This window comes from Argiope bruennichi, chromosome X2 (genome assembly GCF_947563725.1).
Source record: "Argiope bruennichi chromosome X2, qqArgBrue1.1, whole genome shotgun sequence".
NCBI lineage: Eukaryota > Metazoa > Arthropoda > Arachnida > Araneae > Araneidae > Argiope > Argiope bruennichi.
Genome location: NC_079163.1, coordinates 26,421,513 through 26,441,514, shown reverse-complemented (window position 1 = coordinate 26,441,514; position 20,002 = coordinate 26,421,513). Strand labels below are relative to the sequence as shown.

The 20,002-nt window shown below is 27.1% G+C and overlaps 1 protein-coding gene across 1 annotated transcript; it reads left to right on the top strand.

Annotated features, from left to right (window-relative positions):
- Positions 1 to 437: 437 nt before the first annotated feature.
- On the top strand, positions 438 to 19,523 carry LOC129960324 (egalitarian protein homolog). The gene is made up of 5 exons (XM_056073689.1): positions 438 to 1,913; positions 9,768 to 9,848; positions 12,889 to 13,133; positions 14,991 to 15,188; positions 16,151 to 19,523. Exons 1-5 carry the CDS (start codon positions 579 to 581, stop codon positions 16,701 to 16,703), a joined length of 2,412 nt encoding a protein of 803 aa, XP_055929664.1. The 5' UTR covers positions 438 to 578; the 3' UTR covers positions 16,704 to 19,523.
- Positions 19,524 to 20,002: the final 479 nt, after the last annotated feature.

The window sequence follows — 20,002 nt, the reverse complement described above, 5'->3', positions numbered from 1 at the left end:
GAATCATTATTTCATTTCGAGGAATCGGAGGAATTATTTCATTTCGAGGAATCGGGGTATTATTTCATTTCGATGTATCATTATTTCATTTCGAGGTATTTTTTTAATACTTTGTTTAATTCGGTTAAATTGTAATTTCGGTTTAGAGAATGAATGGCCAGTTACTGTAGTATAAGTAGATCCCTAAAGACTAACTTTCCTAAATTTTTCAAAGCTTTTACTTCATAATTTTAGTGTTTTTATTGAATTGCTAATGATAAATAGAGAAGTTAATCGAAATTCTTTTTCCCTCTAGGAATATTGATTAGATTCAGATTGCATTTGATATTTGAGTTCCTTTGTTGGCCATCTAGTGGACATAGTAGTAACTATTTAAGTGTGATTCCAAACAATGAAGTTACATCTACTTTAATAGAAATATCTATGAAATGATGTGTTATGTTGTTATCCTACAGTAATTCAATATGGCTGGATTTTAATGGTGATGTCATATTTATGCGGCCACCAAGCTGCAGTTGCAGTATGCCGAAACTCTATTGTGCCAAAGTCAGAATTAACTACCGATTCACTAATTAAACATGGACAGCAAAGACTACGATCATATAAGGAATATGACTCTTATGTTCTTTTTGGATCGGCTGATTGACAAGGGTCAACCCCGTACCCTTCATGACTTATCCTGCCAATTCGGAACAAAAGGTTTTACTAAAGAAATGCGACAAATAGCTGGGGGAAGTCAATCAGGTTTGCGGAAATTTTTATCACAATATCCATCTTTATTTACGATTAATGATGATCAGGTTAGTGTTACCTGTTATTCTACCGAAACTGACGATACAAACGGAAAAAGCAAACGTGATTATGCCCATGAAGCTGTTGAATATTTTAGAGCTAAATTAGAACAATATGGAAATGCAGAAGTACCTATTAAGAGCTTGCTGGGCCACAGATCTCAAGCTACGCCAGAGACGAGGCATATATCTGGTCAACATGGAAAAGAATTTAAGGAGTTCCTTATGAAGTATTCTGATGTGTTTGTTGTGAAAGATGATTATGTAGTTCTTAGGAGTGTTTTAGAAAATTTAAATAATGATACATCACTAATGATTACCAAAGTTCCAGAAGAGGAACAATTGGATCCTCAACTTACAAATCAACTTATTAACTTTTTTGAAAATGTTTTGAAACACCGAGGTCCTTTGCCTGTGAGTCAGTTGTTTGCCCATCTTACTGCCTGGTTTCCGAAAGATATGTGGTCCAAAATGGTGAATAACCCCCAAGATCTCCTTGCTTTCTTAAAAATGAGTTCTCAAATATTTCATGTTCAATCTAATGTTGTATCTGTAGTTGAAAGAAAATCAACTCTGCCAGCTCTAAGTTCTTCCACTGTACCTGTGCAGAATTCTCAAACATCTGCTGTTAGTCCTCAACCACAACCTACTGCTGCTACTACTACTGCAAATGCAAATACTTCTTCTCAGTCGTCTCCAAACAGTGGTGTAGGTCGCTACCAGGACAAGCCTCAGTCTTTTCAGCAACGACTGAAAACGCAGATTATGAAGGCTGTGGCAGATAATTCCGCTATTGATTATAAAGATCGCTTAGTATACAACTCCTCAGGTACCTCGAACAAAGAACCAATTGATACTACTATTATGAAGATGATAAAGAAAGTAAAAATAGTGACTAAGACTAAAGAATGTTCTTCTGTAGTCAAATATATAATGTCTTTGAAAGAGAAGGTCATTTCTTTTGATGGGGAAGGTGTGAATTTAGGACCTTCAGGTCCTATGACATTGCTGCAGTTTGCAACTGCTGAAGAAAGTGTGTTTATATTTGATTTACTTTCATGCCCTCAATTAATGGAAGATGGAGGTTTAAAGGATTTATTAGAATCTGAAGAAGTATTGAAGGTATAATTGGTTTTTATTTTACTGAATTTCTTTTTTATACATGCAAGTATTTTAAGTAGTATAATATTTTATATTAATTCATCACATATAATAATAACAGTATATTGATCTTATTCATCCCTTGGTTTTTATCTTAAGCTTATTCATATAAAAATTTTGTTACTTCCATGCTTTCTCTCTCTTTCATTTTACCTGGAAAGGAAGATTTATATCATTACTTTGTTTTACCTGAGTTTGCTATATAAAAGGCATATGACCAGATTTTTGCAGTATGAAATTAAAAATGCCTGAGATTATAATTTTTCTTTTGTGATGTAATAAAGCTTTTTTAAGAATCGGATGGCCTAATTTCTCCAAGAGTAAATCTTAGTTTCAAGGAAATTGAAGTCATAGCATAATAATTATAATTCAAATGTTTTATTTTATTTTATTGATAAACTTTTCACTTCTTACCCTTATAATTCATGGAAGTATTTAGAATTTTTTATATGCATCCAAATTTAAATAAGAGTTTTTTTTCTTTGAATGAAAGGGGTTTGAATTCTTACCAATAGTTTTTATCCACTCTCTTTTAATAAAATGTTTGTTGAAAAATGCATAATACCTCTCTCTCTTTTTTTAAAACCATTTTCTATTGAAAAAGAAAAGAACTGATATTAGATTTGTAAAATATGTTTTGTTAAGTGAAAAGAAATATTAATGGCATCTGTTATTAAATTGGTTGGTGATTTGTAAAAATATTCGTTTTCTATTTTTAAGATTAAGAGTTAACAAAATAATAATAGTCATTGTTACTGCTGGTAATACATCGTTTTAATAGCTGATATCTAAGATCCAGGGGCAGAATAGGAAAGGGGCCACTGTCTTATAGTTCCAGTTTGATATGCTGATATTTTACAGAGTTTGCTCTATTAGGATTAAATTATAGGAAGGTAGTGACCATATCTTGCCCTGAGCAGTATGGAAACTAACATTTCCAACAAAACAGCTATTTTTTTTTTTAATTTAACATTTCTGTGCATTTGTTTAGAACTAAATTTTCAATTCTAAATATGCTTTTCATAAATAGTTTTCCTTTATGTGAATATAATTTAAATAAGGAAATGCTTTGTATTTTTTGCTTATCAGTGTAAAATTCTCTGTCTCATATTAATTTCCATTTGAAAAACAAAGGCTAAATTTATATTTTCATTTTATTTAATTTAATTTTGTAAAATAATCTCAGTAGCATCTAAATCCAGAGTGTATAGAACTGTGTGGCTGATAGACCAGAAAAGATCCAGAGCAATGTAGGATTGGTCATGGTTAGTGAGCAGAGGTTATGATGTTGTCAGGCTGGGGAAAAAAAATAAAAGAGAAAGGATTTAATGCTATAGGCACATAAAGCAGATTATCATTAATTTGTAATAATTGAAACTGCATTTTCGGAAAATACGAGATGGCAGTAAAATTTTTTCTTCCATTTTATCATCAGGATTTTTTTTTTTTTTTTTTTTTCATTTTTTCCACAATGGGTGCCTTTCCCATACTGTATTATATCAGGATTTTTTTTTTTTTTTCATTTTTTCCACAATGGGTGCCTTTCCCATACTGTAGAATAAATGACAAATAGAAATTTGTATTAGTTTATTATATTTTGTGTTCATAATCTGTATACTTTTTTAAAGATGCTAATTGATAGAATAGAATGAATATTACCTAAGTGATTGTAACTTGTAAAGTAACTTATTATTATTATTATTTTTTTTTTTTTTTGTAAAATAACTTGATAATTTTTACTTTATGGAGGAAATTTCTTCAGAGATATGCAATTACAGAAGGTAAGACGTGAAGGTTAAAAAAAATGACAAAAATTTATTAGAAATTTTTTAAAAAAATTCGGTATATAAAGGGAAAAAAAAAATAAATATGGCAGCTACAAAAGAACTAAATACATCTGTGTAATATAAATGATATTTTGATATTCTGTAATGGTATTTTGGTATTGATTATTGAAATTTCAAATATATATATTATAAATATGGGAAACACAATTTTAGAAAAGTCATTGGAAGGAATGCACTATTAAATTTGATACAAGAATTTGTAGCTTGTAAAGTAAGAGGTTATGTAAATAATAGGTTATTTGTAGCTTGTAAAGTAAGAAGTTATGTAAATAATAGGTTATTTGTAGCTTGTACAGTAAGAGGTTATGTAAATAATAGGTTATTTGTGGCTTGTAAAGTAAGAGGTTATGTAAATAATAGGTTATTTGTAGCTTGTAAAGTAATAGGTTAGATGTATTTAAATGAACTTTAATAGTGCATCCCTTTTTCTGTTTTTTTAGGTTTTTAGATATTAAAATTCTTGTTTATAATTAGAATTTGTGAAATTCTTATTTTGAAGTCAGTTAAAGAAAATATTTGTTCGAGTAGAGAAAAACCTAAAAAATATATATACATATATATATTTTCAAATATGCAACTTTTTATAAAAGTTACTTCATCTGTATAAATTATATTGTATGAAATTATTTTTCATAAAGATTCATTCTGACAGCTGCAAAGCGAATGATTGATCTCTTGCAAATGTTATTTTCTTTGTATGGTAAGTTTAGCACTAACTTTTTAATTAAGAAAAATTGCTAAATATTAGAAGATTTTTCATCTGAGCAGAAAGAGACCTATTTTTCATAAGATGTATTCAAAATAATGTATAGATAGAGATGGTGATTTTAGAATTAATTATATTAAAAAGTTCTTTATTAAAACAACTTGAAAATTAGATATCATTTCACAGTAAAGACTGCAGATAAAAGGAAAAAGGTTTACTAATTTATTGAAAGTTATAAAAAAGAACAAAGATATTATTCAATATTCTGATTCCCAGAATGAAATAAGTTTTATGACAAAAGAGTCAAAATATTTCTTTATGACTAGTTTAGGAATACAAATTTTACTTTTGAAAGCATGTAATTTCCCACTATTGTTTCAAAGAAAGGGCTGGAAATGTGTTGACTAGAAGGATCAGAACATTTATGATTAAATCAGTGTTTTAAGATTAAAACAGATCAAATTTTGTGCATAAGTAAATAATCAAGCATTTAATTTGTAGATTATAGGCAATATAAGGTCTTTTAAGACAGAAGTCTAGCTAAGATGGGAAAATATGCTGTCTCATTTTTATATCATTAAAAAAAGATGTGGTTAATTCAGACTATTGGATTCTTACTTATTTTTGCCTTCCGTCATGAGCAGTTGACCTATCCCCAAGATTGCTTACTCTTATAGTTTTATTTATATTTTTGCTTACTTTTTTATTCTTATATTTTTATTATGGGTTCATGTTTATTTATGTAGGAAATGGTAATTGTTTTAGATTTCGTTTCATTTTTAACTGAAACTGAACTAGCTGCTGGTTAACTGTATCATAAATATTACAGGTTATGTAGCATCAATAAAAGTTCTTGAAACTGCTTATTTTTAATGGTCCTTTTTATAAGGGCCTTAAAAGTGCTTTTTTTAAATGCAGGTGCTTATTGTCCTTTCTGAAAATAAAAAAAACTGTTAATAAGAAATCTGAACAAATTGAAAGAGTTAATAGAATTTCTGAAAAGAAATAAAGTTTTGTTTACATAATTAATAATATTCACATGATTTTTATACTCCAGGTTTGATTTCATATATTATTAATCTTTATTTTTGGAAGGAATCAATACGGTAAAAGAGTTATTATTTTTATTATTTTTTTTGTGATGCATCTAACTAATGTAAAGAAGTAATTTTAGATATGTAATGAAAATGCTTTAATAAAAGTTTTCATAAGAAACTTGGATGATAAATCTTTTAAATAATTTGGTTTCAATGTTTGTGAAAAATGAGCTGCAATTATAGGTGCTCTTTGTATAAAATTAGATATTTTTTGCACAACTCGTTAATTCAATCATATCATATAATTCTGTTATTAAAATATTGTATTAATATTGGTTTTTATTATATTTTCATTAAAGGTACTTGGAAAGTGCTTATAAAATGCTTATTTTTTAAATTAAAATTTGACTCTTCATCTTTTTTATTATGTTTGTGATAGGTTTGAGCTTCTGGAAAAAAAAAAAAAAAATGATTTCAAAAATTAAAGAGTAAAATATTCATAGTAGGTACTCTATGCTAGTTATTTCTCTATTAATTTGTAACTATTTATTTTATATATTTTTCAAAATATAAGAATTGAATTATTCTCTAGCTCAGCCATTTTCATCTTCTTAATCTATTGCAGATCTTATCTGCTGATACGCATTATTTTCATATAAAATTTGTATTAAAATTACATAGGCTTTTAAAAATGATACAAAATGTTCACTCTAAAACCAAGCTATGAACTTAATTAAATTTTATTTCTTTAAAAATGTGTCAAGTTTCTAAATTTTTAAGATATTTAGAACGTTAAGAGGCCTGATGTGTTATGCTGCATTTTTGTTGCACTAAAACTCTGTTTAGGATATAAAATTACTATCAGCTGAAGTGGAATCTATTTAATCTGGTACAAAATGAACCATATGAGATAATAAATGATAAAATTTTTTAGAGAACTGCATTAATTTTATCAGATTAATAGCTTGATTTGGAATAACAGCAGTATTTTGTTTTAGGTGAAACCTCATAATTTTTAACTGCCACTAAATGATGGGCTCTTCAAAAATTTTACAGCACATCAGTGGGAAGATGTAATATGTGTTTTTTGGGCCATTTTAGTGAATATTATCTTAAACAACCATTTTGTTCTAAAGCCTAGACTCTATTATCATATAATGTCACCTTTACTTGAATGCTTTGTAATCTGAAGGTGAACCTGATTCATTGTTTGGAGATTTAAAACTGATTCTAAGGGAGTAAAAAAACAAAAAAAAAAAAACAATAATGGAGCAGAGGAAATAGCTGTTAATTTTATTTAATGTCTGATATGGTTTTGAACTCATTTTCAAATTGTACAAATTTACATTTCTAATTTTGCTACTAAGCTTTTAATTAGCATTTAGGTTGCAAAGGGTAAATAAACTTCTGAGAAAAGAGAATATTTAAGATATTGGAAAGCAATAAATAAAAATAATTTAATATCTGTTATTGAAATACTGGTGGTAATGAATAATATAAAAGAAAGTAATTTTTTTTTATCAAAAAGTATTTTTTAAATTAAGTTAGTTACTTGAAAGATAACTTTAAAATTAAATAAGAATTTTTTAGGTTTTACTCGATTAGAATTCATTGTCTTTGATTGAGAACAGACATTATTTGTTCAAAATATCTGTTAATTAAAAGTAAATTAGATACAAATGGGTTATACTAATATTTTGTTTACAAAAGTTTAATAATTTAAAAAATTGACTAATTAGGTGTGTCATTCTGAAACGGTATCAAAGTCATCATTTCTAAGAGACTTTCTATTAGTTAAAATTTAGATTCTTTTGGTATGAGTATGGATTGTCTTTATGATTTGATTTAGGTTCATTTAGTTTGTTTAGACTAATGTCTTGTTTTAGAGTTATACAAGGGCTATAATTCGGTTTAATTTGAGCTGTAATCTGAAGATGGGGATAATACTGGAATTGCCATCCTTTCTCATTCATTGCCATCATAACTTCTGCTCCATATAAATAGAAAAATATTTAATCCTTGATAGAAATAGCTAGCATCAGGCCTTTATATACAGCATATGTTTGATGGAGTTGATTCTCAAACACACAATCCTTTTTTCCCTTATAAAGTCAACATTGCATCACCAGGTGGCTGTGTCTCCATAATATGACTTGAAGATTTCTTTTTTAAATCTGAATTCTGCTGAGAATACACAATTGATAGGCCTGTTGCATGTTAAAAAATCTTATTAAAAAGTTTTCATTATGACATCATGTAGAGAGAGCCTTTGAAAGTGGGATGCTGACTTGGATATTATCTTGGTTGTACTTTGTTTGTCTGTTTCAAAATGGATTGAAATATTTATGTTTAAAAGTAGGGAAAATGTTAAGAAAGGCTTAAATAAACTAAAAAATAGTTTAAAAAAAGGCTCTCTTATAATTACTGCTATTTGAAACAACTTAAAAAGTTCATTTGTTTTTTGTTTTCTTTATCAATTTTATAAGCTCTCTCACTTATTACTAATTCTAACATTGTTTCAAATTTCTTTCCTCAAGTCCAGACCTCAATGCTTTAATGAAATTGGCAGAACTGTTTTATTTTTGTTATTGAAATTATTTTGTTTTTAAATAAATACCTAGAACATTAGTTGAATACTGATCAGATTTAAAAGCTGAAGTTTTTGCTAAAAGTTAATCCTTACTAATAGATTGTTTGCCATGCATTTTTTGTAATTTAGTTTAATGTGTAGCTCAAGAATAATTAATTTATCTTAGAATCCTTTTTTTCATGATAGTATATTACTTTGCATAAATTTGGTTACTTAATTCAAGTCGAACCCCAAATAAGCAAGTTATAAAAAAGTTGCGTGGGAAATTTAATATTTTAATTTGTTCTTTAGCTTAGTGAGATATTGAAAAAATTAGTGATTTTGCTTTATTTGCATGCTTGGTAGTGAAACGAGCCTGTTCTTATATAATGTCCAATAGTGTCATTATTAGAAACAATAGATATTTTTTTTAAATGAAGTATGAAAATTTTAAAATCATCTTTTATGTTCTGAAGAACACCCGAAAGAATAATTCGTTTTTCTGCAGTTTTATAAACTAACCTTTTTATTTATTTGCTTCATTACAATCAAGTAATTTATATCATAAAAAACATTTTTTTTATATTACTTTAAAATTTACAATGTGTGTGAGAGAGAGAGAGACAGAGAGGGGGGGGATTTGAATTATCGAAATACATTATCAGTCTTTTTTCCTTTAAAAAAAGTATTTAGGCAGTTTGTTCTGTTTTAATCAGCACTAATCAGTTGTAATTATTTCCAAAATATCAATGGAAATCACAGTGTTATACTTCAACAAAGTATTTTATTACTGAAAGTGAACTGGAATAGTTAATTTTACTTCCATTGAAGCCACATATACAATAGGTAAACTGTTATTGGTGTTTAAAAGTTGCTGAAAAACATTATTGTACTCTGGAAAGACAAAATATTACTGTTAAGTAGTAGTTAATAAATTACGAGTTGATTTCTTTGTTTCAACACTGAACATGATATATTTTGTATTATGAAACATCTTAACATTCCTACTTCTTAATTTAAAATGTATGTCATATGCAAGATTTCAAATGATTCTTGGTCATCAATAATACAAAGAAATAATATAATGGATGTAATATTGTATTTTCTTTTCCTCATTCTAAAAATTAAGAGTGATTTAAAGGAAATACTGTTTGTATATTTGCCAAATAAAGAGATATCCATTTTTTTTTTTTTTTTTTAGAGTTAAACCAAAACATTTACAGTAGCTTTTATGACTTCGGTATTGAGTTATGATCTATGATGTTTCAGTATTGTTTTAAGTTTAAAGGAAGGTTGAACTTGAAAAAGTAATTTAACAGTTTTGAAACTTATGAATTTTTAAAAAATCTTATGATATGCTTTTATTATAAATATCGGTTTGTCAAAAGCCATCTTCATTTTAATGAGTATTGATTTCTAATATTAAAATAATATTTTGTAGGTAATGAAATCTGAAATTTATATCATTAGACATGTTTATAGAATTTGGATATTAAGTGTGTCTTTTAATTAATATAATTTTGTGGCATTTTTAGCCCCCCCCCTTAAATTCTTAGTCATAGATGCATCACTATTTTATTCACTAATTTTTCCTATTTCTTTCTGAAAACTACATTAACCTCATACTTTGTCTGATTTTTATTTATTATTTTCTAGGTTGCTCATGATTGCCGAAATGACAGTGGTGCTTTATATCACCAATTTGGAGTTGTATTAGCTAATGTATTTGATACACAGGTAAATCATTAATACATTTTGGATGTTACATTATAAACTTACATTTGACACAAATATGATCTGTATTCTAGAAATAGTTATATAGTGGACATTTTTTTATGGGTCATTTCCATGTCAATTCAACACACTATAAACCTCACCATTTCAGATTTCCATAAAATTTGGTACAGATGTACTATTCTTATGGAATTGGAAGAATGCCAAATTCAATTCAGATATTTCAATTCGTTTTTGAATTTACAACTATGTAAAGTTTCACAAATTTGTTCAAAAGCAATGTTTTTGGAATTTTTTAACTGTTCTAGTAGCCTTCTTAGTTGATATATAGAGCTGGAAGAGATGACATTTTACAGTATTATTCTTATGGTATGCTGCTTCATATAGGTTAATATAAAAAAAATTCTTTTTAAAATCCAAATTTAAAAAAATACAATTTTAAAATTTATCCTATAAATAATTAATGTTGTAAATCAAATAGCAAAATATACTTTAGGAATGATGAATTTTTTTGTTAAAAGAAATAAAAACTTGATTTTTAATATCCTGTATTTAGCTGAATAACAATCGAGATAATAAATATGAGCACCTGCCTGAAGAACAATTACAATAATGAATCTAACATAAAGTTTTTTTTTATTTATAGTAGAATATATTTATCATGTTATGTTTGAATAGTTCACATTTGTTTGGCAAAATTTTTTTCAAGCTCAATAAAATTTCTTTCATTGGGAGTCGCAGCATTCACTATTGTTAGGACATCCACTTCTAATACCTGCAAAATATCATTTCTTGGATATGAGAATGATTGCATAGCCCTGATAGATTATAGAAAATAATTTTTTTTTTTTTTTTTTTTCATTTTTCTATAACTAGCTTTCCCCCCCAAACCATCAGTTTCCACAAAAGGTAGGCACATTATAGTATAATATGCTTTCTAAATTCAGTTTTGTCTGAGGATTTTAACACTTCATTTTCTCACCCTGAAAATTATCTGAAAGTTTTCATCAATAGTTCATGTTCTTTGATGTATTTCCAGGAATGAACAAATGACGTTGCCATGTTGTTTGGATGGTTAATGCTTCATCAAAATGACATTTCAAGAATGATTCTGTTTTAACATATTTCCCTTGAGTTGAGTGGGCAAAGTGTACCTTAATAATATTTTCAAAATTGTTGTGTGGTGTGAATTTGATTTTCATACCCTCCCCCCCCCCCTCCCCTGATTTCATTTCAAGGCTTTTTTCATGTACTGTAATCAAAAAGTGCCATTTATTTTAAAATATTCCTCATGAAAACAGAGGCGCAAATGTATTTTGTATTTAGTGGCAAATTTATCTGGGAAAAAAAAATATTTGTAAGTTTTTGATATTTAAATATCAGAAATATCCAAAAGCTTATTATGATAGCTTATTTTAGTATTAAAGTATTAGTAAAATTAGTTTATTAAATTTTATAAATGTAAAGGTAAAAAGTACAAGCATTTTAATTTAACTTTAAGTTAAAGCATAAGCTAATAAGTATTTCCAGCAAATTGGAAACTTGCATGATTTAGACTCATTACTCTTTAGGTTAGCTTTCATATTTAATTTTAAGGATGTGTAATAATTAGCATTCTTGTGCTATGTAGCTAAATACAGGTTATTAATGAAAAATCAAGCTTTTGTCTTAGTTTGTTTTAGCAGAATACCCATTATCATCCCAAATGTGTATTTTGCCTGGTGTTTCACAACATTACAAACTATTCTTGGGACTAAATTTCAAACTATGCACTTTTGAAAAAATTTATTTTTTAAGATTTTGATAATTTTTTGCATATTAACCCTGAAAATGTATTATACCATAACAAAGAGCATCAAAATTACAACAAAGAGCATTCAAATAGGAGAGCTGCTAGCTGCATTTAAATTTTTTTTTTTTTTTTTTTTTTTTTTTTTTTTTTTTTTTTGAAATTTTGCTTAGATGTAATTGAAAAACAAATTGACATATCTGAATGATGTATGATATTTTACCAAGTCTGCAGGAATAGTATGTATGTGCCAAATTTTATAAAATTCTCATGTGAAGTAAATTTTGTTTTGGAATTGTGTATATTGATTTAATCTGGAATGAACTTTCTATGTCTTACTTTCATCTGGAGAAAACCTTTTTCTTTCTACAATGAAATACTGAAACATCTGATGTACATGTTTTTTTATGATATGCTTTATAAATATGCTTAATGGGATTTTTTGATTGCTGATAATTTCTTGAGCTATTATTACATGAATTCTAAGTGGCTAAAATAATATTCATTAAAATATGAAATAGAAGAAAACTGGTCTATGATATGGAAACAAGCCATAACTTTGTGCATGAAATGTTTATTTAATATCTTTTAAGCCCTAATCTGGTAGCTCCTGTAACTCTTTCACTCATTTGTTAATCAAACTTTTAATTCCCAATATTAATTCAGATTTTTATATATTCACATATTTTTTTTTATTGTGAAAAGGGTTAGAATACTAGAATTTCTCTTTCTTTTATCTTTTATAGTATAAATAGTATGAGGACATAAATTCAGTAAACCACCTCTTTTAGATACTTTATTGATTTAAATTTGTGATATTTTCTATCTAAATATTGATATGGCTCTCAGACTTTCAATCATTTTATAATAAATGCTTTCAACCGTTTCATGTTTTTTTTTCTTGTGAAAAGTACTTAGTATATAAGTTAAAAAAAAAAAAAAATGTAATGTATTGTGAGTGTAATTTTTATTCTGAATTACAGATCAGCCATTCATAATCAGTTTAAAATAGATATGAAATATGTTCTTAGTCTCAGATTTAGTTTCCTATACAATAATTGTATTAATGTAAAAAAAAAAAAAAAATTTAGGGTTGAAATTTCAGAATAGTCTATAAATATTGAATGAAAATATAGTTTATTTCCTCCTTTTGTAGTTTCTATAATGAAAGATTACATGACTTAAAAATTTATTAATACATTCTGTATTCATATTAAAATTATTATCACTTATTGAAATCATTTCACACTACAGGCTGCCCATGCTGTTTTGCAACAACAGGATGCAGGAAAACCTGTTTACAAAGTTAAAAATATCTCTCTCAACACCCTGTGCTGTACATATGGTGGCCCAGTTAATCCTCGCAAAGATCAAATGAAAAGCCTTTATCGCAGAGATCAAAAGTTTTGGAGTCGCCGTCCTTTGACAGAAGATATGATATTTCATGCTGCCTTTGATGTATTTTGTCTTTTGCCTACTGTATATTATAATATTAAAAGGTATGTTTTTTTGATTTTTTAAAAATTATTGTTCTTCACCAAAATCTTATTCCATTTTTTTGAATGGCAGATACAGTTTTTTACATTCGTACGTTAATAATTGCTTGAAAAAATTATCATTTAGGATAAGGAAGGGCAGTTGAAAATGGTGACTACAGTATGCACTGTTGAAACTGTAGCAAGCTGGAAAAGGATTTTTTAATTAAAAAAAAAAAGGAAAGAAAGAAAAAGAAAAGGGGGAAAACTTTACCATTTTTTTTTGTTTGTTTATTTTCTAATGTTTGCTTACTATAACTGCAATCACATTAAAAATAAAATGGAACTAATTCTTTCTTAAGTGTCATTATTCATTCCCTATATTGTTTATTTGCTAAGCTATATATTTCTTGGATCTGTAGGATGTAATGATTACAAGTAAAATACAGTTTTCATTTTAGGATTTTCTCATGAGAAATAGGATAGTGTTCTCATTTATCCTTGACTATTTTCATTGTAGGGTAATTAAAAACATATTTTTCATACATATAAATAATTGATTATATGATAGGAAATGATATTAGATGTAAGAGCTTGATAGCATCCCCTTCCTGCCAATAATGTTTGTTATTTTATGCTGAATTAACAAATGAGTTTTTTGAAGAATCTATTATGTAATCTACTTGTATATTACTTTACACATTTGAAAATTGGTTATTAATAATGATTTAAAGCTGGATGATATCACCGAGTAGCGAATAAAATATGAAAACTGATGCTGAGAGGAAAAATCTAATAAAAAATTGTTCAATAATAAACAGAGATAATGGAGGTGGAAAAAGTAATTTGGGACTATCTGTGGATTTTTGAACATATATGCATATTTTGATTTATTTTGTTGAAGTACAGAATAAATAATCATCTTTTGCTATGTTGGAGAGTTGACGACAATCAACTGAATGTGACAGGTTTTAAGAATGGCAGTTTGACTAAATCAAAGTTCGTTTAGGTGGGCAATGATAGTGTGTGTTTTCCTAGGGTCAGATAAATGCTATACAACCAGGTTCTTCTCTGAAATAGATTTTTTTCCACTTATCCTAAATGTCAGAGAAAAGTGAGTGGAATAGAAGAATGAATGCCATGCTCGAAGGGAGAGATCTGCTACTAAATTGAACTGCTGATCCTTACGTATTTTAAAGTGCATTTCTTGTTTTTACGAAGATTCATTTCCCAGTATTTCTTGACAAAGTTGGGGGTAGAATCATTATAAATTGCTCCAAGTTGATGGTGTTTACTGTTTTTGATAGTTTATATGCAATATTCTACGAAAGATAAGACACTTTCATTGTAAAACAGTTTTAAAATAAAACGATACTTTGGGGTGGTTGGGAACTGACAATAAAATACATTCTGAAGCAACATACAGTAGTATCTCATCATTTATAAATATTCACTTCAAATCAATTTGTTACCATGATCAGAAACCAAAACATATGTTCACTTTTATTTCATAGTCTCTGGGGTAATTGGGAACGTTCCTATAAATGAAGCATTATTGATTAATAAATTATTTTGGGAGAAAAAAGAAGTGTTTAAGAAGACCTGCTAAACATTATGATGCAATTACAAAAATATAGATCTCCATTTCATAAAATTATTTTAAATTGAAAAAATTAATAATGTATAAAATTACCCATTGTGACGATATTAAATCTTTTAATATTTTATTGAAAAATATAATGCATAATTTACTAAAACTGATGAATTTTTTTGCTTTAATTGTATTTAGTAATTAAAAATGTTATTGATTGATAGCAGCATTGACTTCTCTATGGTTTACTTTTACCATTCATTATTTTATTCATTTTTTTTTCTTATTAGTTTATTACGGCCTGAGTCATACCTAATGCTTAATGAATTGTGTTATGAACAACTGATGACTTACATTCGTCCTGAAGAAGTAAAATCTTCAAAAAAGCAAAGAAAAATTGATATGGAAGTTCTAGATCTTAAACAAAAGCTGAATTCTGCTCATACAAAGCAGGTTGTTCTTAGCAACCGGGAAATAAGGTTACTAAGGTATGTAATTTCCTTTCTTATTACATTTTAAAAACTTTTTTTTATTAATATAATAAGCTTAATTTTTGAGAAACTTAATTTGTTTTGTGAAACAAAGCTATGTCGATTCATTAATTACGTTTTCCTGTTTATGATTTATTTGATGGGTTGTTTAGTGAGTATCTTATTAAAGAGATTCTTCCACATCACTGAATAATACATTTATCTATATGTCTGGAATTCTTTGTTGGATTTGATGAGGATGTGAAGTACTTCTGGAATCCAAATTCATCCCTTTATAATCAGCAATAAGATTCGGCTAATCATGCAGATGCGATTTCACTCTAAATGCATTTTTATTATTCTGCAGGTTGTATGTATGTTGTAGGAAGTTGGATAATTTTAAATATACTTAGCTTAGTAATTCTGATGATATGCATTTTGAACCAGATTGTAACATGTAAGGGGCTCATCTATGTGGTTGAAAATAATAGCTGGGTAATATGTTTTTAATTTCATTATAGAAAAACTGTTTGATGCTTTGGTGATAATTAATTATTGGGTTATTAATTTATTAACACTGTAAGTTTTCACTTCACTCATTTTTATTAAAAAATCAATTACTTTGTATTATTTTTATTTTTAAATTTAAATTGCTGTATCTTCTCTAGTTGTAAACTGTATTAAATTGTTCCTAGAGACGTATAATTCTTATTAGTTTTTCAACCATAAAAATTAGGTTGTGTGATAGTTGTTTTATCAACAGTTACTTTTAATGTCACTTGCACCACTATTCATAAACCGTTTTTATCCTTACCATTTCTGAGTATTTCTTTACAGAAATTAAGTTCTAAATATATGTATTGCTTTTATTGTAAAACAAATATCTGTTTGAACTAGGAATTATTAGATATGAATGACATTGTGAGTTATAAAATTTAATTGTTAAGGGTTTGAATGATTAAATGGTTTTATAATTTCAGGTATCTTGAGTTGAGTCCTCAAGATCGTGCCAAAATTGAAGGTACTCCTAAAGTAGCAAAAAAGTTAGAGCGATTACGAAGCAGAGGTAATAGTAATGATTCTGGATCTCTACATTCTGGATCTGGCAATGCTGAAGATGATAATTTCTCAGAAGACAGCAGTGTAGATGGCACTGGAGAATATGATGATCACTTAAGTAGCAAAGGAGATTATGATATAAGTGAATCAAATTTCAGCTCTTTTTCTGATCCATTTACATCATATACATCACCAGCTCATTCATTGTCTAGTTATCGTGTTTCCACTCCAGAACTTATTCTAAATGGGAGTTCTGATCATTTTAATAGTTGGTCACCAGGAGGAAGTAGTTGTGGTGGCAATAATTGTTGCTCATGCGATTGTCATAAGAAACTACCAATGTCACCTAAACCTTTGAAATTACAGACTGCTCAATTTTGTAATGCTGCTTCTCAGACTTTATCCACTGGTGATATAGTTATAACAAAAGTCTTTTTTGAAGATAGTGAGAAAGTTAATGGAAGCAAAGCTTAATTTAAGAATATACGGGTTTCCCCTTCTAAAGTAATGAAAGACAAATATAAAATTGTTATATATTAGAATCAGTTAATTTATTTTAAGTCTTTAACTTATTTTTTTTATATAAGGTGACTGTGGAATCATTCCTGTTTTTTTTATTATTATTTGGAATTTTTCTTTCAGTTTTGTATATTTATTCGGGCGATTTGGTGATATACTAATTTTATTTAAATATCAATATCAGGACTCTTAATACCAATCTTAACATCAATAAACCTCCAAAAAGAAATTCATTTTGTGTCCAGCATTTCAGTTTTGTTTAACAGCTGTTTATTCATTTTTTTTAGCTCTCTTTATTTTTTTATTTATTTGAAATTGTACTATTTTTGCAACTTTATATTCAATGCATGATTGAAATTCACAAATATTATAGTTATTTAAAAATTATGATATTCACTCTGTTTTTATAGTTACCACGTTTTTTTTAAAATTTTTATATATTCTGTTAAGTAATCAGTCTTTTTTTTTTTTTCGCCTGTGTCTATAGATCATGGGCCAATCGGCATTTAATTAAAATTATCACAAAAATGTTTTGATGATATTTTTATCCAGATACTGATCTGAGCATTTGTTATATGAAACTTAAAACAGTTTTGATTATAGAATTGCTTCTGACTTTACTTTCATCTAATTCAATTTTTTTAGAGTAGTTTTAATGTACAAATAAATTTATAAACGAAGGGTAAGTTCAGTAATTTAATCGAGAACGAATATTGTGTTGATTGCTGTTTATTAAGTTTCTACACTGTGTTGTAGAATTAACGAAACTGTTTTTATTCACTATTAGAAATTTTGAAATAATTTTAAATTTATTTCATGAATCCAGTGAAAAGTTTTCTTGCTCAATTAGTTATTAAAAAATTTTATTTCTTGCTTTTAATTTTATTATGAATAACAATTTTTTTTTCATCATAATGTAGTACCTTCATAAAGAGTTATCATTTTGCTAATACCACTTTTGCTTGCATGTACAAATTGCTGGAATTGGCAGCTATTTCTGTATTTTTTTATATTTATAAATTTACAATTTTTATTTATGACAGGTGGAAGGTTCATTTTATATGCATCTTCTTTGAAAAATTTTACAAATTGCGGTTACACTTGCATACATTATTTGAGCTTATTAAAATATTTATTTATTATGTTTTTAGAAAATGACAACTTTCTTAAATTGTCCATGGTTCTACTGAGTTCAGATTTTGTACTGAATGAATATAGCTAATCTTGCTATTTATTTGGCAGTTATCTTCTGTAAGTTATTTATTCTAGATGTAAATTATATACTATTTAATTGATGTTGTGTTGTACTGTTTTATTAAATCATTTTCAGGTAAATTATGATTGTTAAGCTATTTTTAGAGATTTATGTTTTGTAGAATTATTAAGATTGTGTCTGAAGGAATTATTGTTATTATCTTCTAAAAATTGCATTTATAAAACTTGGAATATACTGGAATTTATTTGTGATAATTTCTTTATTAATAATTTCTTGAAATTAGTTCAATTTAACTATGGAAATCACATGCATCTATGCCAAGAGCTTCTCTATTGACTCTGAGAATTGTGTTTTAAGTAAGGCCGAAGGTACTTTTGAAATATCTGTTTATTTTTCTTTATAATGTAAGCTTCCTTATTTGTTGAAAACTGAAGCTAAAATGCAAAAGCAAAAAAAAAAAAAAAAAAAAAAAAAAAGATAATTCACTTTCTATTTGATGTGATAAATTTACAGCAATGCATTTATATGTGTTAATCTTTATTCAAGAATGTCTTAATTACATAAAATATTTTGACTGAATTTTATTCACTTGAAAATACTGTTTAGTATCAAATACGTTTAGTTTAATAATTTTCATGAATTATGCTTTATTTGACATTCTTAAAAGTATTCCAAAGATAAAGACAAAATTACAACAAATTAGCTACTTGTAAATTTTTAACTATTTGATAAAGCATAATATTTTACTTGTGAAGTCTTAGTCTGTGAAAAATTTTATGAAGGCATTGAAGCATTTTTTTAATTAAACATTCATAAAATAGATATTTAAAATTTATTTAAACAAAAAGAAATATGAAACTTTCCTCTTTTGTGTCAAATATATATACCTGGATGGTAAAATTACCATCGTATCCATAAATGACGCACCTTTGCATTATCTGTATCTTGCAACACTTAATAATTTAAAGTGTAATTTCCTGTTTCTCTATAAAATACTTATTTTCATCTGCCTTATAATGAGCCTAGATTTATTGTAAAACACATACTGATTCCTAATAGTTCAATTTAAGCTAAATATATGCTAAAAAGTTTGTAAATAAATAGGCTAAGGCAAAACGAAATATCTTACAATTTGTTTCCCATCATGTTGTTATAAGCTTCGGAAAATGCCTAATAGAATGTCAAGAAGAGATATATTTTCATTAATGAAATTTCTTTATCAAATCTCATTTGAAAAAAAGTTTTAAGAACATAATAGTTTCTGTAACTTTAAACGGAACAAGCATATTAATTTCCCATTTATTTTTTAACATTTTAATCACGGTTTTGTAGACTGAGTCTAAATAAGTACTTTTTTTTTATCTCTGTGGTGAAAGCACGGTTTTTGTTTTGCGTATTTAATCTAACTCGTGGGGTTATGTAGTTAATATTTGTAAATCTTGCTGAGTGATGCTTTGTTAATTTTATAGTTGTGAAATAACCCACATGCAGCTTTATTTGTATATTATGGCTTTTTATGAGTTTGATTTTATGATCCATGTATATAACAATTGATTTGTTTAAAAATAAAGCATTATATATAATGCATTTGTTTTCATATTTTCCTTTCGTGTTGGTGTTAATTTGAAAATATAAAGACCAGAGAGTTAATCAAACACATTGAAAGTTGTTTTGCATAGTCTGTTATCTTCATATCCATTTTGTCCTGGTTATCCAGTTACGGTTCAAAATTACGAAATATGTTCTTCATTGCTCTCGTATATTTTCAAAATAGCAGGGTAAGCTTATAAACAGATATAGAAACTATAAAAATATCTTTTTTTTTTTTTTTCTATAAATGCATTATTGTGGTTATGTGTTGAAAATAATATTGGTTTAGAACAAATTTTTAGATTGACTGCTTTTATGGTCGAAAAAAAGGGGAAGGGGGACTTAAGCTTTAAAATTTTATTTTTGAAGAATTTAATCTTTCTCTGTTGTAATTATATTAGTGCTTTCTACTTAATTCACTTGTTTGTAAAGAAAATGTATTATGTAA